We start from the raw sequence: 23,215 nt of genomic DNA, 5'->3' as shown, positions 1-23,215 counted from the left end.
AACTTAACTCACAAGATTACATCAATGGGACTAAAGCATGTGCTTAAGTACTTTGCTGAATTGGTTTCCAAGGGATGGTTAATACTGAAATAATCACAGGCCTGATCCTGCAAGACACTGAACTCCATACTCAACTCCTAGTGACTTTTGTAAGAGGGGAAAGTGTTTGTCATCTTGCAAGATCAATCCCCTTGTTTACATCACTCAGGCAGGTCTACACTGAAGGGGAAGGTCAAAATAAGATACACAACTCCAGCTACACTAGTTATATAGCTGGAATCCAAGTACCTTAATTTGAGTTTCCCCACCATTCCCACAGTGGGAGGCTGATGGGAGCCAATGCTCCCATCAGGTTCCCTTACACCTCACCAGAGGAGTACTGGCTGCTAATGGGGGCACCTTCTGAGTTTGATTTAGCAGGTCTTTACTAGACCCACTAAATTGAACTCAGGAAGCTCTATCGTGGCAGCCTCAATCTTCCCCCAGGTGGAGAGACATCTTCAGTAGAAGATTAAAATGTACTGTCCTTAGTTTGCTTATATTTAAAGAGTTTCTGTTTCTGCTGTACAACTGATTTGCCACTGTAGAAAAACCACTGGAATATTATAATTTTGCCAAAAAACTACAGTAACCAAGAGCTTCTCCACTTCCATCTATTATCATGTATCTCTAACTATAAAGATGTACTACCTATTGCTATATATTAAAACTAGGTATTGTATCTCTGTCTAACTACATCATTTATATTCCTGTAATTATCTAGGCTTTTAGAAAATGACATCTCCACGAGGAACTGAATCAGCATACGTAGCAGCCTGCTCTTACATTTGCTAGGTCAACTACAGTTCAAAAATAAATGCATCCATAGGAGTAAAAAAAAACCTTCCATGTTTCACTACATTTTAAAATATCTAGTCTGATAAAGCACCAAGAAAAGCACAATTAAAGCTGGATTAATCTGCAGCACTTAAAATGATACATTAAATAAGAACCTCTACTTTTAGATTGTTGGCCTAGTTTAAAATCACTACAACACAAAGGCTACACACCACAGGAAGTATGCTTTGTTGTTACCACTCGTAATTTGGTTGCAACCATCAATGTACTCAGAGCCCTTGGCTATGCTTAGCTCTGACCTTTAAAGAGAGATGTACACATATTTATAAAAAGCTAAATTAAATCTGTTTGCCTGAGGCTTAGAAGATTATTATCCTTGCAATTTTTGCTCAAATTGTACACAGTTTTATGCTAAAATCTTCCAAGGCCTTACATGCCTTCTGTGAAATGTCTGAAGCTCCTACATGAATCATGAAGTAGCTCAGAAGACATAACACTTGGGGACCTCTCTCTAATAATAATGACTATTAGTTAAATCAAATTTGTACACACACAGACTCCAGTTCATCCATCACTTAAGTATTTGCTTAAGTCCATCCTTATTTCAACAAAGCACTTATGCACAGTGCTTACCTTGGAAGGTAAAATGAAGTCAGTGGAATATTAGCACATGATCAAGTTCTTGTCTGAATCGGGGCCTTACACTCAAGTGATCCACTGAAGTCAGCAAGTTTGCAGGCTAGGTCATCCAGGGCAGAATTTGTTTAGAGGTACTCAGTGTTTAGAGGTACTTTGCTTCACAACTGGAATAAAATTCAACCCTCATCAGTCAATTACGTGCCCTCATAAAGTAAAATGAAATATCCAAATTATCCATTTACTATCCAACTCTCACAATGTGGGATGTGAAGTAGAATATACTAATGTCACTTCAGTTTATCATTCTGTCCTTTAAACTGGGATTCATTTATTACTCATAACATTTCACCATCATGTACAAATCCAAAAGGGACTGCAGAGTTGTTTTACCTTTCATAACTTTGTTTTAAAGTATAGGCTTATAACAGGACATATTTTAGGTCTTGACCCAGCAGTCCTTATTCATGTAAGCCCCACTGACTGTATTGGAACACTACGGACTGTAGTTAGTGTTTGAGACAGAGAGAGAGAGAGAGAGAGAAAGATGCAGGACCCTACATATCTTGGGCTATGTCTAGACTGCAGAGTTTTTTGGGGTTGCCATGGAAACTCTGCTGCATCCAGAGAATGCATCCGCTTTTTCAGAACAGTTTCTAAAAAGCGGGCGCATTCTTTCGGCATCTCTGTATTCCTCATTTTATGAGGAATAAGGATCTTCTGAAAGAGGAGGTTTTTCCCAATTTGGCCCCATGTAGATGGCCAAAATGTCAGAAAAGCTTCTTTTGAAAAAACAAGCAGAAAAAGGTATGCAAAATGCAGTTTGCGTATCTTTTTCTGGAAAAAAAATGCACTGTAGACATAGCCTTGATGTATAGATAAGGGACATGGACTAAATCCTTCTTTTTAAGCATTTTCTCTACATGACAAATAGGATACAGTAGAATTTCTGAGTTATGAGCCTACTGTTCATTTGGAGCTGGAAGTGTGCAATCAGGCAGCAGCAAAGATTTTTTTAAAAAGCAAATACAGTACAGTGCTGTATTAAATGCAATTTACTAAAAAAAATAAAAAAAAATAAAGGGAGAACAGAATTTTTTTCTTTTACATAGTGAAGTTACAAACCTGTATTAAAAGTTAATGTTCAGTCGTCATTTTTTGGAAAGAAGAACAATAGAATTTTGTTCCAAGCTACAAACATTCCAGATTTAGGAAAAACCTTCATTCCCAAGGTGTTCAAAACTCTGAGGGTCTACTGTATTGTTACTCTGAAGGTTTAAGGCTTAAAGACTCATTACAATACTTGTATCAAGCAGTTAAGATACAACTACATGGCTAGTATGGCTTGGTAGGAGTCTAAAAGGTTAACTCCAAAAGTGACATTAGCACAAGGACAAACTGATGTTCAGATCCATGGATAATCGTGTGTTTATTAGGTATGACATACATCCCTTTCAAAGTATTTTACCATTATAAACATTAGCTATGCATATGTGAGATTGTGTACATTTCTTTTATTATTCTGTAGATCATAAATGTATTATACTCCTAAAATCTACTGTCAGCAAAAGAGACTTCTTTCAACATGTTTTAATTGTATTATTTTGATGATATTATAACAGGATCAGAGCTGATGCCCAAAGCTCTCTCTACCCGAATAGTTGGAGGAATATGGTGGTTTTTCACCTTAATCATAATTTCATCCTACACAGCCAACTTGGCTGCCTTCCTAACAGTTGAAAGAATGGAATCCCCCATTGATTCAGCAGATGATTTGGCAAAGCAAACCAAGATAGAATATGGAGCTGTTAGAGACGGATCAACTATGACCTTCTTCAAGGTAAGATGGAGTCAGGCAGCTTTTGGATTGTGAGAATTGCAGCTTTTCACTAATAGATTCAGAAACAGGGAACAGACTGAGGAACGGTGAAAACAGTAATTTAGTAAAATTTAGAAGTTATAACATTTCCACCATCCACACAGGGTCCTCCAGGAATCTGCACAGGTGATGGGGAAGGTTGTATTATATGCATCTTAACTTGAATCCAATCAGCAGGAAACCACCATAAATATTTTACAGCCGGACACTAATTCCTTTTCTGAAGGATCCTCTAGGCCATTGCACCCACTGCTCCCTAAGAATGGAGGGGGCTGGGCAGCTACAATCTGCAAAAATCCCTGCTAGAATAGGTCCAGTACAGTAGGGGGCTAAAGGACTCTGAAACAATGTACAGGCACAACATTCTCTTTTGGAATGGCCCCGCACCTCTGCTGGATTCCCCAAGATCTATTCAGTCAGGTAAGGGAGGCAACCCCATGCCCAAGCTAAAAGAATTTTGTGGAAACTCTACAGGGAGAATCTCAGTGGGGTTTCCCCCCCATTTAGGGCCCACTAGCACTAGTTATTCTTCAGTCTTCAAAAGGGGGCTGTTTGGCCCAAACTTTATAACAGGTAAATAGCTCAAGTAGCTACTAGAAAAATACAACTGTCAATGAAAGTTAAAGTCCATTTGTTTTTTAAAAAATACATAAAAAAATATAGATCTAAACTGTAATATAATTGAGAGTTTCCGTGGATAGCTAGATTACCTTTGATAATTTAATTACATTTACAATGAGTTGATCTCATAAAATGTCAACACATATACCAAGAAGTTATAAATATGGAAATGTACAAAAACATCCCATGGCAATTAGCTCTAATTAGCAGCTTTGTTGGCACACACAGCAGGAATATACCTAGTAAGTTATTAATATCATGCTTCTCAGTATGGCATTTGAGCATCTTTTAAGTAACCTGTAGGAAGCAGTCCCTCCAAAGAGAATGAGTCACACTGAAGCAACATGTGGGGAAAATAGCTTCTGCTACCTGTGTCAGAGATTTTCTGTGAAGGAACAGCTTCAGTTTCTGGTGTCAGTTTGACATCTTATGTGAGTATTTTAAAAAAGCTTCAGAGGGGTAGCCAAGTTAGTCTGTAACTGGAAAAAACTTTAAAAAACAACAAATAGTCTTGCAGCACCTTAAAGACTAACATGTTTTGTTATTTTAAAAAGGTCTGTGGCTGATCTGGGAATTTAACCCATATGTCTCAAATCCCAATGCAGTCTTATGGTTTTAGTTAATATCTTTAAATAAAAGAAAGTAATGGATCTCAGTTCATATATTTGGAAAAGTCTGAAAACTAGTAATTGGATATTACAGTCATTTGCTACATCTTACAGACACCCTGCTTATAGCAGTTAACGGAAAATTCCTCTTACTTCCCTCCCTCCTCCCCCATTTCCAGAAGTGTCTGCGTGTTTGAATAAGAGAATGAATTTGATGCTCTTTTCAAAGCTTAATTATTTAGCCAGATTTTGTAATAATAAGTTGAAATCTTCATTAACATATCCTGGAAAAAATAATTTGAGAACCCTAGGAACTGTCACAAATTAACTACAGTATCACCTATTTTAATAAGGTACATCTATGAGGCTTGTGGTGTAGAAAAGAAATACTGTACTGTACTACTACCTGAAAGACCCCAGTTAAGTTCCTTAGCCCAGTGTCCCCTCATTGGCCAGGAAAGGTCACCACAATGGATCTGCACAAAGAAGGCCTCTGCATTTATGGCTCCTGCTGCAGCAGAGGAAATAACTGCAGACTCTGGGCACTGTGAACATCAGAACATGTTTTCCAAAGCAGCTTTCACTTTTGGTCTGGCTTTTTATGACACTAATAAAAGGGTGGAATTTTACAGGCACAAATAAAGATGGGTCTTTTTTTTTTAAGCATTTAAACATCTGAGTTTTCAAATCAGGTAATTTGTTATCGATGTGTTACAAAATGAACCCATGCTTATAACGGTCTTCAAGTTATATATGGATACTCAAATGGAAGAATGCTAGAAGTAATTTCTGTGGAGAGTGGAGATGAATTAGGTGATGTGATGAAAAGTGCATGAAAAATTGAATTTCACATTTATATCACTGCTACACAGCTAATACAACTAATAAAGTATCTCTTAGATGTCATAAAGAGATCAATGATCCACTGTGCTAGGTGGGATATAAAAACAAAGCAAGACCCTTCCTAGACCAGAGATAAAGGATGTGAAGGGAGACAGAGGTAGAGAGAGAGAAAACATGATTTGCCCCAAATTAACACACAATAGGTTATAAATAGTACATATCTTTGTATGTATAAAATTTAGACTGGAAGTACCCTGAGGACATGGATTTATTTCTTATGGCTATAAAGTACGATGTACCTCTCTGATGCTTTACAAAGAATCACCCACTAAAAATAATAAAATATTATGGGTGAGAAGTCAAACACTCAAAAGTAAGGAAAAGCCAGTATAAAGGTTACCCATATTCTATATTCAAGCACAGCTCCTGTTGACTTCAGTTGCAGCTGTGGGGACTCAACATTTTTACAAATCAGATTACCCTAGATTTCCAAGCCAATGTCCCAGAAAAGAGGGATACAGAATTAGTGAGCAGCTGGGAGAGGTTGGTTTAAATGACTTGGCTAACATCACATGCTGCAATCCACAAATCTGTGGCTATTGCCTCTTTGGCACCTAAGTTTTCATGATAAATGTTTCTAGGGTTCTTTCATTTCCACCTCTGAGCACATGCGAGGTGCAGTGCATATGACAAAAGACTGGGAATGAAGTTAGATGATGTATGTGCAGCTGTGACTGGAGGGTTTTAAAAAAGTAAAGTGAAAAAATTCAAAGTTCCATCATGTGGCAACACATCAACATTCACATGGTTCATCAGCAGGACTGGAACTTTTAGATCCACCACAAAAGTCTCTGGTCCTCCTTAATGCCAGTGGGTTTCACAAGCATTTGCTGGCAGCAGAGCATGGTGACGAGCTAAAGCCAAGAAACTTTTAACCATAAGCCAATCCCTTGGGTGTGAATTTGAAAGACCTGGTAAACTTATTAGCAGTTATGTAGGTTCTTTTTTTCTCTCCCCAGTAGTACTTTTTACTTTAAAAAAAATAAGTTTGCATAGAAAGAACTGAGCGGTGCTTTTAACTACAGCAATTGCAATTTAAGTACTTATGCAGAGAGAACAAGCAGGTGTGCTTGGGCAGCCTCTCTGCTGAGAATAATACAGTGAAGGCAAGGAACAGTACAACTAGCACGTTCCCTGGTCAGAAAGGAAAGAGACATAGGTCTCTGCTCAAGAGAAGGCAACCAGTAGGGAGCTGGAAGACAGACTATGGAATGGAAACTCAGGTTCTGTTATCCGGAACGGTGACGTGGTCATAACAGTGTCACATCAAGAATATTCAAATGAAAGCAATGAGATTATATGGTCTTCATACTGTAGACAAGCTTGAGGGAGGACTATGGATTGAGAAGGGAAGAGTTTAGAGAAGACAATCTGTGTGCCCCAAAATTACAGATGGAGCAGCTCTTAGTATGTGCTTCAATAGTCAGCTTAGTTTACTAGGAGCATGTTGTTACCCAGCACTCAGTACAAAAAAACAATACAATAATCATTTTTTGTGTAGCCCAAGTCCTGAGGTAGATGTGCCCATGTCCACAGACCTGGCTACCAGCAACACTATATACCCATACATGTATTTTTCCTTTCCATTCCCCCAGCCTTCCAAAACCACACTGACCAGAAGCCTAACTACTACTAGTTTGGGAAGTCAATACAATATTTACTAGCACACAACAAACAGGGTAGATAACTAGATTATTTTTTACATCTCTTGCCATTGCACCTACATGCCTCAACCAAGCTTGGGGCTCCATTATGCTAAGTGCACAAATGGAAGTAGAGACAAAGCGTCTAAGAGCCTGTGACATCTAAATATGTGAAGGATGGGAAGGAAACACAGAGGCATCAAACAGGGAAATGACTTACCCAAAGTCACACAATTGTCCAGTGCCAGGCAGAAACAAGGAAAACAACCCAGGTCCTCTTGAACCCACAGCAGCCCATTCTACAGATAGCTCACTAATCCTAAAAACTCTGAAAGGAGGTACTTCTTGGTGATTGTAAAAACAGAAGTTTAAAACAAGGGCTCTTACTGCAGGGATTCCGTTTCTTGTTCCAGATGCATTACTGCATGTGTATTTCACTTGGATCCTTTCTGAGAGTAAAAGTAACAGAAAAGGCACCAGGCTAAAAGAGAATGAGTCCTTTTCCAAAAGCATTTGCATTTATGTGACAAGAGGGAAAGTGGTACTTAGGAAGTTGGAAGTGTTTGACATTTGAACAACAAGAACAACAGGAAAAAAAAAACTTGTTCTGTAAATGGAGAAGAGACTACTGCTTTCATCACTGGTTGCCTTAGCCAAACCATGCAATACAGCCTGTTTATCCAGCTGAATGAAAATAGGAAAAAAATGTCCAATAGATGGAAACATTCACAACACCAGTGGCTATGCATGAAGTGTTTTACTAAAGTACAAGGGAACGCTCTGGAGAATTAAGGGGAGAGAGCGCATAGGCACCGAAATTGTGGTATATTGATTTTTTGCTAAATCATGCTATTAATAAACTGATTTTAGCAGCAGCAGCAGCGAGTGCAACAACTTTTCTATCCAGGTACAGGTGTATAACTGGGCTGTACAGCCACAGTCGTTTTTCATTTTTGTAAAATGGGTGGAAAGCTATGAAGTGTTAAGGCAAAATACAGCTTATAGGAACAAACAATGTATGCGTGCTCCCACCTGTAGACCAAATCTCAATTTGTAATTAAAAATAAGTGTATGTTTAATCTAGCCTGAGTACAAAAAAGAAATCAGGAAGAATGTTAATACAGTGCAAGCACTTCATGGTAGATTGCAGCTACAAGAAAGGTGTACACTGAGCACAGGGGCAGCGCCCATGGACAGCTCCAGGAAAAACTACACAGAAAAAGACATAACGCCTCATGTAGCACCTGAGGTGAAAAAGGGAGCATGCACTCAGCACCATCCTCAAGGATTGCAAAGCTGCCTTGTGCTGTGAGCAACTCCTCCCTTTGCCTTGTCCCATGTAAATGGAGTTAAGGAGGAAACAGTCCTTTAGCTCCCTGGCACTGTGCCTGGCTCTTAGGTGAAGGGCATCAAGGATGTTCCTTATGTGGTTCCTTTCCACCTCACCCTACTCAAGTCCCGCTGCTGGGGCCAGGCACAGTCTATTCCTCAGCTTCGTTGTTTAGATAGCATCACATTACAGGGCAGAATTGAAGCGTAGATATCAGCACATTAAGGCCCAAGCCTGCTCCCTTTGAAGTCAATGACAAAATGCCCACAGGAATCAGGGAGAGCAGGATTAGGCCTGTTATGTTAGCTGTGGTGGGAGGCAGAAACACAAGTGTATCAGGGCACCTTGGCTTTTAAGATCTCACTTCCTTCTCATGCAGTTTAGGGCTTTACTGTGAAGTGCCCAACTTATAGACTTCAGGTTCCATGTGAAGAGCCAGTACCCCAATTATCCACTTTTGCAACAGTGAATGGTATTACTGTTTCCTCTTCATTAGGCACGGTTTCACAATGCAGCGATCAGTTACATTCAGCCCAGCTAACTTATTCAGTGGGATCATAGTAACATCTTACATTTATATAGCACCACTCCTCCAAAAGGATCCCAAAGCTCCTCTGAGATTATATGTGAAGGCTGACATGCTGGCATCCCTAGTGTAGAAGGCAGTAAGAAACTGCCTCCCAGCACACTGCACAGTGTGGAAAACGTGAGGGGAACATGTTTTAACATTTCTGGGGAAACTGAAAAAGAATCCTCCCCCAACCCTTACTTCCCCCCCATTTCAAGAGGTATTATCGATACCATTCACACTAAGCATAGGAATGTTTCACAAGCATAATCTGAGAACTAACATTTCTGCTGAATCCACTTTCCTTCCTTAGAAATCCAAAATATCAACATATGAAAAAATGTGGGCGTTCATGAGCAGTAGGCAGCAGACTGCACTGGTGAAGAACAATGATGAGGGAATCCAGCGGGTGCTCACAACAGACTATGCCCTGCTAATGGAATCCACCAGCATAGAATACGTGACTCAGAGAAACTGCAACCTCACCCAGATTGGAGGACTCATTGATTCTAAAGGCTACGGTGTGGGAACTCCTATTGGTAAGATGCATTAACGATATTAATGAGGAGCGCACTTCAAGAGGTTCTGGGTTGTTCAGTTTGGATGCCCATTAGGAGCCTTCTGTAATCTTTGAGCACTCCACCTAGCTACAACGGATTCCAGGATCCTTCTTTCATGTAATGTCTCTCTTGCCTCAGATACAGCAATTGCACTAATTGGCAATTGCACTAATTGGAAAGGCAAGAGAATGGCTTATAAGCAATCAGGAAAATTAAGGTGTAGAAAGTGCCCTCAAGAAGCATTTAGCTGGCCTGCTGCTTTTGTAGATTAAGAAGTCCTGTTCATAGATGATTGGGTGCCCTCTGCCCCTCCATCCCATGTTATTAAACCATGCAACCAATACAGATTACCTCCAGGAGCTCTCTCTTAGTATATAATGTAGAAAGATGGGGATGTGGGGAAAAATCAAGTAAAATGTGCTATGTAACATATGCACCCTTTGCAAAGCTGCATTAAAGGAGAGAGGATTGATATCACACTCTATCCACTGTTGCTTGAGCACCTTAGTAGAATAATCTATGAAGTTTGTAATTATGTCAGAGCAATATGTTGGGACTATAAGAAACCATTGCAAGACCGTATTCCTACATTAAAAATCTTAGTGCTTTGGTGCATTCTTAAAAGCATCTCCCTCACTTCTGCTAAGCAGCAGCTGCCCTTTTCAGTGGATTTGCTTGCTTTGCTGCTGTATGTTTAAATACTTTGCTAATGATACATATTCAAAGAGCTAGAATATTTCCTCACAGAAACTGGGGCCTTCTACAAATGGATATTGTGTAACCAGTGTTTTTTCTAGCTTAATATATTTATCTTGCTCAGTCATGCACTACTCACACCCAGGTCTCTTCCCTATTTACATCAGTACAATTCCACAGACTTACACTAGTATGAAACTGTGGAATTAGCTACATACTTACACTAGTATGAAACTGTTCATAGACTTTGGCTTTTCATTTTTTTCTTTGGCTGTCTCTGAGTGAAGTACAACAGTGGTATTCAACCTGCATCATGCACACCCCTATAGGGTACATAGAACATAAGAATGGCCATACTGAGTCGTCATAAGTAACGGTGATAAGTGTGATAAGTAACAGTAACCAACCTGATAGCTTTCTTTAATAGGAAAACGAGCAAAGATGTGATATACCTTGATTTTAAGCATTTGAAAGAGTCTTGCATAAGTTTCTTATCAATAAACTAGAGAAATACAGTGAAGGTGGGTGAATAACTGCTCTCAGAGAGTAGTTACTAATGGTTCACAGTCATGCTGGAAGGACATAAGTGGCATTCCGCAAGGGTCAAGTTTTGGGACTGGTTCTGTTCAATATCTTCATCAATGATTTAGATAATGGCACAGAGAGCATGCTTATAAAGTTTGTGGATGATACCAAGCTAGATGGGGTTGCAAATAATTTGGAGGATAAGATTTTAATTCAAAATTATCTGGACAAACTAGAGAAATGAACTGAGGTAAATAGAATGAAGCTCAATAAGAACAAATGCAAAGTACTCCACTTAGGGAGAAATATTCTGTTTCACACATACAGAATGGGAAGTGACTGTCTAGGAAGGAGTACTGCTCAAAGGGATCTAAGGGTCATAGTGGACCACAAGCTAAATATGAACTAACAATGTGACACTAAAAAAAAAAAAAAAAAAAAAAAAGTAAGACACGAGAAGTCATTCTTCCACTTTAAGCTGCACTGATTAGGACTCAGTTGGAATATTGTGTCCAGTTCTGGGCATCACATTTCAGGCAAATTGTGGAGAAATTGGAGAAGATCCAGAGAAGAGCAACAAAAATGATTAAAGATCTAGAAAACATGAACTATGAGGGAAGTCTGAAAGAACTGGACTTATTTAGTTTGGAAACAGAAGACTGAGAGGAGGACATGATAGCAGCTTTAAAGTATCTAAAAGGGTGTTATAAGAAAAAGGGAGAAAAATTATTCTCCTTAACTTCTGATGATAGGACAAGAAGCAATGGGCTTAAATTGCAGCAAAGGAGGTTGGACATTAGGAAAATCTTCCTGTCAGGGTGGTTAAACACTGGAATAAATTACCTAGGGAAGTTGTGGAATTTTCACCACCGGAGCAGATTCAAACTCCTGCTAGATAAGTGGTGGTCAACCTGAGGCTCACGGGCCACATGTGGCCTATTAAGGCTCTATGTGTGGGCTGCAAGAACTTTTGCTTCTTGTCACGGGTTCTGCTGGTTTTTGTCTGTGTAGTTTTTTCCTCCTCATATTTCAAATGACACATGCATAAAGCAAGGGCAGATAACACTGACTGTAGGAGCCATGCACTTCCTTTGCATCTCATCAAAGCACTCCTACAGTTCAATCAGCACACCCCACAAATTCTAGGTACAAAAGCATGCTTAGGAAAACTACCCTATCCCAGGAAACCGTCTTGGTTACAATAATCTTTCAGCCCTCTGGGCTAAAGGAGGGGTACTCATGCGGCCCACTCACTAACCTAGGTTGCCCCTCACTGGTCTAGATGGTGCTTGATCCTGCTGGGAATGCACTTGATGACCTTTTAGTTCTAGTATTCTGTTAATCCAGTTGATTTATTTTACAGTTATAGTGAATCTGCACTATCCGGAACTTAAGCATCCAGAAAACTGTAGAAACTGGCAAAAAAAGCCAGGGGGTGGGGGAGAGGAAACTGGCCCTTTAAGTGCTAAGATGCTCCTCAGATGAGTGTGCAGCGCATACCTGGGGTAGAGGCGAACAGCAGCCAGGAGCAAGTGTCTCAGCTCCCTCCACAGCTCCTGGTATATCCGGCAGGCCAGCCTCCCCCCGCAGTTCTCCCTCCAGCCCACCAGGCTGCCCCCACCACCTCCGCCTCCCGGCTTCCACCCCCCCCCCCCACCAGACCACATCCCATCTCCTCCCCCCCCCCCCCCGCAGCTCATGGCCCCCACACAGTTCCCATGCCCCCCCTTCCCGTAGGGCCCGCATAGCTCCTGCCCCCCGCCCCCTCAGATAGCTGGAATTTTTAGATTACTGGCATGTCCTAGTCCCTGAGCGTGCTGGATAACACAGATTTTACGGTATATGGTAAGAATGAGAAAGCAAGCAGTTTTTCAGTAACAGCGGGCTGTGACACTTATCTTTTTATGCCGATTTTGTAAGCAAATCATTTTTAAATGAGTTGTAACTTAGGATGCAGAAGACAAATTCAGACTCCAGAAAGTGTTACAGTCATTTGGGAAGGCTGAGAGCCACTGAGGAAGGACACCTGCCCCAGGCTATTGCACACTGCCCCCATCTTAGCCAAAATTCCATAGAAATGATATTGAGAAATATTTTTCCACTGCTTATGTGAGAAAAAAGTTCCTGGGCTGAGAAGAATGAACCCAAACTTTTAAATCCTCCCAAATAAATAATAAATAAATGTATGGCAAGAATGTCATAGCAGTTATAAAGCTGCTGTGCTTTACACTAAAAACAATGAAGGGATAATTGGAACAGATGGTAATCCTCAGAGAGACTACATCCACTGGAAAGGCAGCTGTGGGTATATTGTAAGATTTTTTTCTTCTATGATGAATATGCTGTTTTAGAAGACCAGTAGGCTTCAAGGAGATATATATAGTGACAAAGTCAAACCAGAGGGCAGCAACAGAATGGGAAAAGGCAGCCCTAGAAGGGTAAAAAGCTAACTCCCCTGTTAATTAGAAGTGGGTTACTGAAGGTCAAGCTGGAGCAGCTGACTAGAGGTTGTCTCAGGCAGATTAGGATCAACTGGGACACTGTCTTGGATCAATTAGGGTCAGCTGATTCCACTTCAGGCCTGCCTGAGACCTTTTAAAAACCTTCCCTGGTAGGTGGAGGGAGAACAGGGATGGGTAGACAGAAATACTAACAGCTAGGGCACGTCTACACTACAGAGAGGATCAAAGATGTTGATCTTCCAGGGTTGGAATTAGCAGCCCTAGTGAAGATGCACTAATTTGAACTGAGAGGTACACACTGGTTGATGCCAATAGACCTACTTCCATGAGGAGTAAGGGAAGTTGAAAGGAGAGTGTTCTCCCTTCGACTTCCTGCAGTGTGGAAAACGCCAAAAGTTGAGTTAAGGTACTCTGACTTCAGCTATACAATAAATATAGCTGAAATTGTGTATCTTAATTTGACCATGTCCCATAGTGTAGACATACACTTCCTGAGCTAACAAACAGGAGGAGAGTGAGGAGCTCCAGAAGGACAGGCTGGACTCCCTATATCAGAGAAAGAATACAAGCCCAACCCTCTACTAAGGGGAAGGCTGACTGTCCAGACACAGGTAAAGCATCCTCTATTTGCCAATGCCCATCCTGCCAAGGGGAGAAGTGCAGGGGCTGGCAGGGGACAGAGGGGCCCTGATCACAATACTGTACATACAAATCTCCAAATGTCTTGAGAAATAAAACATTTTAATGTCTCACGACCAACTTTAATACAAAATTAAAAAGTTGAAACAGACCCTAGACAAGGTATGCTGCAAAGATCCTCCCATAATACACATGAATTCCCAAAGGAAATGGGATCAGTTGTCTTCTCTCAATATTCAAGACCATATTTTTTCTAATATAAACGGACTTTGGATTCTAAGAAATTTTAGGGCCACATTATTAGCTAGTTCCACCCAGTCTCCTCTTGTACAATCCTAGTCATTAAAATGCAAAGATATGCCTAGATTTTACACATGCAAACAGATGCCCATGCACTTCAGAAATTCTCATGAATGTACTAAGTATGATCCTCAGACAAGTGGAAAAACAGAATATACTTTTAAAAAAAAACTTTTATATCTAGCTGGGGACATTCATGGCTTTTAGCACTAGAGACAGCTAGGCTATGTCTACATTGGCAAGATTTTGCGCAAATACTTTTAACGCAAGAGTTTTTGCATTAAAGTATTTGTGCAAGAGAGCGTCTATACTGGCATGTGCTTTTGCGCAAGAGATGTGCTTTTGCGCAAAAGTATCCGTGCCAGTGTAGATGCGTTCTTGCACAAGAAAGCTCCGATGGCCACTTAGCCATCGGGCTTTCTTGCGCAAGAAATTCATGTTGCCTGTCTACACTGGCCTCTTGCACAAGAACAGTTGCGCAAGAGGGCTTATTCCTGAGTGGGAGCATCATAGTTCTTGAGCAAGAAGCACTGATTTCACACATTAGAATGTCAGTGTTCTTATTCAAGAACTCCCTGCCAGTGTAGACAGGCAGCATGTTTTTGCACAAAAGCAGATGCTTTTGTGCAAAATCATGCCAATGTAGACACAGCCCTAGAGAATAGAAATCCTTTGTTGTAAAAATCGTTGCGTCTTTGAAAAAAGATCACTCTAAACAGCAATGAAACATTAAACTGAAATATTTCATGGCAAAGGTTTTCAAGAAAAATTCAGTTTCAGAAGAATCAAAGTGAATTTTTCCAGTTTTGCAGCTGCCCAGAAGAAAGACATGTCAAATTACTAGAGCCTTACCATCTGACAGCCCACTTGAATGTCTATAATTCTGCAAATAAAAAACCAGGGCTGGCCCATGCTTGCTGACCAGGATTCACAGGATTCAAGCTAAGGAACTGTTTAATTACAGTGTAGACATTCTAGCTCAAGGCACTCTGCCTCTTCAGCCTTCCCAGAAAGTTTGTGTCAGTTTCACTTGCTGCCACTGAAATTGACAAAACTATTCCAGTCATTTTGATTTTCCTGATGAAATCTGATTGGAAAGGGGAAGAGGAAGAGGGGAGAAGTATGGGGAGGGAGGAGAATGAATTTTTTTTCCAAGTTTCGGTTTTCTAAAAAGGGCATTTTTCACTGGAAAAATCATTCTAATATTTTTCCTACTAACTCTACTTATAAGAGCATTTTCCACAAGTTTATAAAAAAAAAAGACAATGCTCTCTCTCTTCCTTCCATAACACAAAGAAGAGGCAGGTTTAGATGACTTTCAGTGTCTTCCTTCTATTAGTTTTTTTTAGTGAATGGTTTTGAATTTGGCTCTGAACTAAAGCAGCCAACACTGCTGTTTTTTCATGAGTACTTATATGCATACTGCATTCTGAGAGGATTAGTGCATAGGACATAGGTAACATTAAAGTAACATTATATATTTCCAAAAGGGTGTCTTTGAAGGAATTCAGCTGAAGAAATTACATTTCATTACAAGCATCAAACAAGCACTGATTTCACAATTATTGCTGCCAGTACCCATGTGCTACTAGATCTAATAATCACTATAATCAGGAGGTAGCTAAGCAAGTGGGTAGCTGTATTTCAACAACCTGAGGTATCACAATGAACATTTGTGAATTTTTACTACTTTCCAATAATAATTTAAAGTTTCCAGTCCAATGCCCTAGGCACACGTGACAAAATTCTAAAAGTATAAGTATAAAGGCAGATGTCTCTGTTACTATCAAGATTGAATCAAACAACCCTGCAGCCACAAAAACAAAGAATTGACATTCCACATAATCCCCACACCAACCCATCTCCTTATGGTTGGGGGAGGGGGGGGGAGAGAGGGAGAAGAGTGAGAGGACAAGGGCCTTATAGCCTACCATGTAGATTAATAAACTCTAGGGCTACGTCTTCACTCGCGGCTTCTTGCGCCAGAAATATGCAAATGAGGCTAAGCGAGGCTCGGCGATATTCCACATTTGCCTATCTAATGAGCTGCCATTTTTGCAGAAGAGGCTCTTGCGACAGAAGGAGCTGTCTACACTGCCCCTTCTTCCTCAAGAAAAACCCTCTTGTGCAATGCCGTTATTCCTGAAAATAATCAGCGTAACGGCATTGCACAAGAGGGTTTTTCTTGCGCAAGAAGGGCCAGTGTAGACAGGTCCTTCTGGCGCAAGAGCCTCTTCTGCAAAAATGGTGGCTCATTAGGTATGCAAATGAGGCTCGGCAATACTCCATGCTTAGCCTCATTTGCATATTTCTTGCACAAGAAGCAGCGAGTGTTGACATAACCTAGCTGTTCTAGGAACCAGAACCCCTCCTAACAATTTGGCAGATGCACTTGCTTTCCAAGAGGCACTACTAATTATATTGTAGCTGGCAACTTTAACTTTCTTGTAAGATGATTTTTTTTTAAAATTAGAATGCAGGTTTATTAAGGTATTTGTATACAGAGTATATTTCTTTCTTTTTCACTGCTGGGTACCCAAAGCAGAGGCTGACGACTTTTGGTTATCCAGAAAAACTTTGCATAATCAGATCTGTCTTGGCATCTGCAGTCTCAGCATATTCTATCGCTGGCAACAGACTGTGCTCTGGAAAATATCTGGCTTAGCAGTGTAAACTGGAATGTTTTTTACATTTTTTCTCTCTAGACAATATAGTTGGCTAACGGAAATAAAACGCTTGGTGGGGCGGGTGTCTTACTGTATCCATAGTACAATTATTTGTAATACATTTGTGTATAGTGTCATAAGATTGCATAGCGTATGAGAGAGAATGGAAATTTAGGGACAGATTTTCATAGATGCTTAGACACCTAAAGATGTAGATAAGCACCTAGTGGAATTTTTGTGCAACTAAATTTTCCAATATTTTGGAATAGTGCACCGAGGCATTCATGAAAATTCCCCTAACTGCCTATTTTTATATGTCTAAACTCCTATGGAAATCTAACCTACAGTCCCCTGTATTAAAGAATTCATAGTGTTGTTGATCAGGTTGGAAATTGCAACCATCTTAGTCTGCAGCTAAAATGACAATTGTGGAATCATTACATAGACAATTAAGCTGTCTTGCTAATGGATAAGCTAATAGATATGATGGCTAGCCCCATAAAGAAGTGATTGACCTCAGTGGAGTTCTTTCAATATCTATCAGGCCATGTCTACACTACAAAATTAAGTCAACCTAGCATATGAATGGCAAGGACTTGCAGCCAGAGGAAGCTAGAGATAGTGAAATTCTCTAGTCTGTCACTAGGAAAAGGCAGGTCTATATGATTAGGGACTCCTTATTGAGAAGAATAGATTGGCCTGTAACCAGAGCTGATCCAGAGAATAGAAGGGTGTACTGTCTGCCAGGTGCTAAGATACGAGATGTGGAACTGAGGTTGAAGAGGATTATTAAGGGAGCAGGAAGGAATCCATTGATCATCCTTCATGTGGGAACAAATGATACGGCTAGATTCTTGCTGGAACGAATTAAGGGAGACTATGCTAGGCTGGGGAGTATGCTCAAGGAAATTGAGGCTCAGGTGATTTTTAGTGGGATTCTGCCTGTTCCTAGAGAAGAGCAACTAAGATGGGACAGGATTATGATGATCAATAGATGGCTTAGGCAGTGGTGCTATAAGGAGGGCTTTGGGATGTATGGTCACTGGGAGGCATTTATGGACAGAGGACTGTTCTCTAGGGATGGACTTCACCTAAGTAGGGAGGGAAATAGACTTCTAGGATGGAGGCTGGCTCAACTGATTGAGAACTTTAAACTAGGAATTTGGGGGAGATGGTTGGGAGATGCCAAGGTAATCTCTACGCCAGATTTTAACACTGAGAGGGAGGAAAACGAAGTAAGAAAGGATATAGCTGGGGGTAGGAGAATGAACATGAGGAAGGGTGGGGTGGATACTAGTTTAATAGGTCATATTGGAGGTATAACGTCCGTGCCAAATTGGGTAAAGAATGTGAATGAGGCCAAACAGCAAAAATTAAGATGTTTGTACACCAATGCGAGGAGCCTAGGTAACAAAAAGGAGGAACTAGAGCTATTGTTCCAGGAAGTGAAACCAGATATTATAGGAATAACAGAAACATGGTGGAATACTAGGCATGACTGGAGTACAAGTATTGAAGGGTATGTGCTGTTTAGGAAAGACAGAAATAAGGGTAAAGGTGGTGGAGTCGCATTGTATATCAAAGATGAGGTAGATTGTAAAGAAATAAAAAGTGATGGAATGGAGAAGACAGAGTCTGTTTGGGCAAAAATCACATTGGGAAAGAAAACTATCAGATCCTCCCCTGGGATAGTGCTTGGGGTGTGTTATAGACCACCAGGATCCAATTTGGATATGGATAGAGACCTCTTTAATGTTTTTATTAAAGTAAATACTCATGGAAACCACGTAATCATGGGAGATTTCAACTTTCCAGATATAGACTGGAAAACAAGTGCTAGTAATAATAACAGGGCTCAGATTTTCCTATATGTGATAGCTGATGAATTCCTTCATCAAGTAGTTTCTGAACCAACAAGGGGGGATGCTATTTTAGATTTGGTTTTGGTGAGTAGCGAGGACCTCATAGATGAAATGGTTGTAGGAGACAACCTTGGCTCGAGTGATCATGAGCTAATTCAGTTCAAATTAAATGTAAGGATAAACAAAAATAAATCTGAGACTAGGGTTTTTTATTTCAAAAGGGCTAACTTTAATAAATTAAGGAAATTAGTTAGGGAAGTTGATTGGACTAAAGAAATTATGGACCTTAAAGTGGAGGAGGCCTGGAATTATTTTAAGTTAAAGTTGCAGAAGCTGTCAGAAGCCTGTATCTCTAGAAAAGGGAAAAAAATGTATAGGCAGGTGTGTTAGACCAAGCTGGATGAGCAAGCATCTCAGAGAGGTGATTAAGAAAAAGCAGAAAGCATATAAGGAGTAGAAAATGGGAGGGATGAGTAAAGAAAGCTACCTTATTGAGGTTAGAGCATGTAGGGACAAAGTGAGAAAGGCTAAAAGTCAGGTAGAGTTGGACCTTGCAAAGGGAATTAAAACCAATAGTAAAAGGTTTTATAGCCATATAAATAGGAAAAAAACAAAAAAAGAAGAAGTAGGACCGCTAATTACTAAGGATGGAGTGGAGGTTAAGGATAATCTAGGAATGGCCCAATATTTGAACAAATACTTTGCTTCAGTCTTTAATGAGGCTAATGAAGAGCTTAGGGATAATGGTAACTTAACAAATGGAACTAAAGATATGGAGGTAGATATTACCATATCCGAGGTAAAAGCCAAACTTGAACAGCTTAATGGGAGTAAATCGGGGGGCCCACATGGTCTTCATCCAAGAATATTAAAGGAACTGGCACATGAACTTGCAAGTCCATTAGCACAAATGTTTAAGAAATCTCTAAACTCAGGGGTTGTACCATTTCACTGGAGAATTGCTAATACAGGTCCGATTTTTAAGAAAGGGAAAAAAAGCGACCCGGGTAACTATAGGCCTGTTAGTTTGACATCTGTAGTATGTAAGATCCAGGAAAAAATTTTGAAGGAGAAAGTAGTTAGAGACATTGAGGCCAATGGCAATTGGGACAAATTACAACATGGTTTTACAAAAGGTAGATCGTGCCAAACCAACCTGATCACCTTTTTTGAGAAAGTAACAGATTTTTTAGATAAAGGAAATGCAGTGGATCTAATCTACCTCGACTTTAGTAAGGCATTTGATACAGTACCACATGGGGAATTATTGGTTAAATTGGAAATGATAGGGATTAATATGAAAGTTGAGAGGTGGATAAGCAACTGGTTAAAGGGGAGACTACAGCGGGTCATATTGAAAGGTGAACTATCTGGTTGGAGGAAGGTTACTAGCAGAGTTCCTCAGGGATCAGTTTTGGGGCCAATTTTATTTAATCTTTTTATTGCTGATCTTGGCACCAAAAGTGGAAGTGTCCTAATAAAATTTGCAGATGACACAAAGTTGGGAGCTATTGCCAATTCAGAAAAGGATCGGGATATCATACAGGAAGATGTGGATGATCTTGTAAATTGGAGTGATAGCAATAGGATGAAATTTAATAGTGAGAAGTGTAAGGTTATGCATTTAGGGATTAACAACAAGAATTTTAGTTATAAGCTGGGGACACATCAGTTGGAAGTAACGGAGGAGCAGAAGGACCTCGGAGTCCTGGTTGATTATAGAATGACTATGAGCCGCCATTGTGACATGGCCATGAAAAAGGCAAATACGATCTTGGGATGTATTAGGCGAGGTATTTCCAGTAGGGATAAGGAGGTGTCAGTGCCATTATACAAGGTACTGGTGAGACCCCATTTGGAATATTATGTGCAGTTCTGGTCTCCCATGTTTAAGAAGGATGAATTCAAACTGGAACAGGTACAAAGAAGGGCCGCTAGGATGATCCGAGGAATGGAAAACCTGTCTTATGAAAGGAGACTCAAGGAGCTTGGCTTGTTTACCTTAACCAAAAGAAGGGTGGGAGGGACACGATTGCACTTTTTAAATATATTAGAGGGATAAATACCAGGGAGGGAGAGGAATTATTTAAGCTTAATACCAATGTGGACACAAGAACAAATGGATATAAGATGGCTAGTAGGAAGTTTAGACTTGAGATTAGACGAAGGTTTCTAACCATTAGAGGAGTGAGGTTCTGGAACGGCCTTCCAAGGGAAGTAGTGGGGGCAAAAGATCTATCTGGCTTCAAGATTAAACTAGATGGGTTTATGAAGGGGATGGTTTGATGAGATAACATGATCTTGGTAACTAATTGACCATTCATTATAGGTCAATGGAGGGATGATAGGAATTACTAGAGAACTTTCTGGGTGTCTGACTGATGAGTCTTGCCCACATGTTCTGAGTTTAGCTGATCGCCATATCTGGGGTCGGGAAGGAATTTTCCTCCAGGGTAGATTGGCAGAGGCCCTGGAGGTTTTTCGCCTTCCTATGTAGCATGGGGGTACAGATCTCAGCTAGAGGATTCTCTGCATCTTGGGGTCTTCAAAGTATTTGAAGGCTTCAATATCTGAGATATAGGTGAGAGGATTATTCTGGGAGGGGTGGGTGAGATTCTGTGGCCTGCACTGTGCAGGGGGTCAGACTAGATGATCATAATGGTCCCTTCTGACCTTAAAGTCTGTGAGTCTATATGTAAGTATATACTTGCCACAGTAATGATATCACTTGTGTGTGTCTACACTTTGTTGTGTGTGTCAGCATTGTGTGTCCTCACCAGAAGCATTTGTATTGAGTGTACTGTCAGTGTGGGAAGACTCCCGAAAGCCAGTAACAGTCAACATAAGCCACACAGTCGCTGCACTGACCCTGTGCCAACCTAATTACATCAACCTTTAGTCTACGCCACTGGAGTTATGAAGTCAGCGTAGCAGGGCAGTTATGTCAGCAGGAGTGAAATTTATGTGCAGACACTTCCACAGTAACTGCACGTAACCCTAGTGTTTTAAGTCAACATCAGCTGCAGCCTAAACCAGCCCAAGATATGAAGCTTCTTACAGTTTAAATTCCAAATATTGTAGGAAGTTAGTCCACATAGGCTTCTGGTTTCACCCTTTGGGGAATTTTGTGCTTGCTGCCAATTAGTCCTGTTCACATTGCTAGCTCCTGCTGGTCTGTTAGGCTTAATTCCTCCATTGTTACTTTGTTCTGGCTGTTTAAGAAGTGGGGGTGGGGGAGAAGACAGCTAAAATCTTGTTCTTCATTTTCTGCTTGTGAGGTATCATCCGCTTTGACTAGGGCCGGCTTTAGGAAGTGCGGGGCCCGATTCGCAGGGGCGGGGGCCAGACATGCGCTGTGCGCCCGGGAGCAGGGCCCTCTTAGGCATGGGGCCCGATTCAGGGGAATCGGCCTAAATCCGGCCCTGGATTTGACAGTATAACACGCATGAATGACTGCTGCCTAGGGTGGAGGAGGTGCAGGAAATCAGGGGGCCACAGGGGGCAGTGTACCTCCAGAGTGCTACCATGAGCCACCTGTGATGACAATGCGTGTTATGTGGTTAGTTTGCTACCTGTACCTATATTTGGCGACACTTTGCAGATTGTAAAGAAAATACAAGGCCAGCTTCAGCTCTGATAACTGCCCACCGCAGTTGGCATAAATAAGGATGCAAAGATATAACCAAGACTGGAACTTATTTAACTCACTATACATTTTCCTAAGGTTGTGCTAGGTTTAAATGCAGTGGTAAAAGCTTGAAGTGTACTGAGTAGCTGTGAAAGCAGAGCATCTCCAGGAGAATGTGAAATGCTCAGACACTAAAAGAATTTAGGTGAAGATCTATTGCAATGCAGTGGTTTGGCCAAAGCCATTATAGGCATCCACAGAAATCCTAATGCATTCCCACATGAACATCTAGGCAGAAAGATCCCTCTCTTTTGTCAGTCACCAGTGCAAATTTCACTAGTTAGTGCTATTGGAATAGAAAGAAATCCAAACAAGAGCAGTCATGCACAAAACTCGTTTGGTTATAATCAGGAATAATTTGTATTTTTATAAGGGTGCACTTTTGTCTCAAAGGTGCATTCCCACCCGCTACCCCCAACACTCAAATCCTGCAACAAATACTAACCGGTTATTTCTTGATCAACAGGGTCTCCTTACAGAGACAAAATTACTATTGCCATTCTCCAGCTTCAGGAGGAGGGGAAACTGCACATGATGAAAGAAAAGTGGTGGCGGGGTAACGGGTGCCCTGAGGAGGACAGCAAAGAGGCCAGTGCTCTGGGGGTTGAGAATATTGGGGGCATCTTTATAGTGCTTGCTGCTGGACTTGTTCTTTCAGTGTTTGTAGCCATTGGAGAATTTATATATAAATCAAGGAGAAACAGCGATATTGAACAGGTGAGTCCTATTGCCAACTCATTTCTGTTTTGGTATTTTTAGGCCTGGGGTGGCCAAGGCATAGAAGGCTGAACC

The 23,215-nt window shown here is 40.7% G+C and overlaps 1 protein-coding gene and 1 long non-coding RNA gene across 6 annotated transcripts in view; one reads left to right on the top strand and one right to left on the bottom strand.

The window, feature by feature from the left end:
* LOC142820917 (uncharacterized) overlaps positions 1-23,215 on the bottom strand; it is a 155,066-nt gene that overhangs the window by 88,696 nt on the left and 43,155 nt on the right. Inside the window, exon 3 of one of the 3 annotated variants that reach the window (XR_012897936.1) lies at positions 1,477-1,640. The exons of the other annotated variants lie outside the window; for them this stretch is intronic. This is a non-coding gene — a long non-coding RNA (uncharacterized LOC142820917). Of the gene's footprint in view, positions 1-1,476; positions 1,641-23,215 lie in introns of those variants that run through there. 3 annotated transcript variants of the gene reach the window in all.
* The window catches only part of GRIK1 (glutamate ionotropic receptor kainate type subunit 1), a 206,390-nt gene that overhangs the window by 174,662 nt on the left and 8,513 nt on the right, over positions 1-23,215 (top strand). For 2 of the 3 annotated variants that reach the window (XM_014575046.3, XM_075910575.1), the window contains exons 13-15: positions 3,096-3,313; positions 9,339-9,564; positions 22,890-23,140. In XM_014575046.3, coding sequence (XP_014430532.2) covers positions 3,096-3,313; positions 9,339-9,564; positions 22,890-23,140 — 695 coding nt within the window. Of the gene's footprint in view, positions 1-3,095; positions 3,314-9,338; positions 9,565-22,889; positions 23,141-23,215 lie in introns of those variants that run through there. The other variant, XR_012897930.1, reaches the window with a different exon arrangement.

The sequence above is a fragment of the Pelodiscus sinensis genome, chromosome 1, assembly GCF_049634645.1.
Source record: "Pelodiscus sinensis isolate JC-2024 chromosome 1, ASM4963464v1, whole genome shotgun sequence".
Lineage (NCBI taxonomy): Eukaryota > Metazoa > Chordata > Testudines > Trionychidae > Pelodiscus > Pelodiscus sinensis.
The sequence above is the reverse complement of the archived record's forward strand: the minus strand, read 5'-3'. Positions and strand labels throughout refer to the sequence as shown.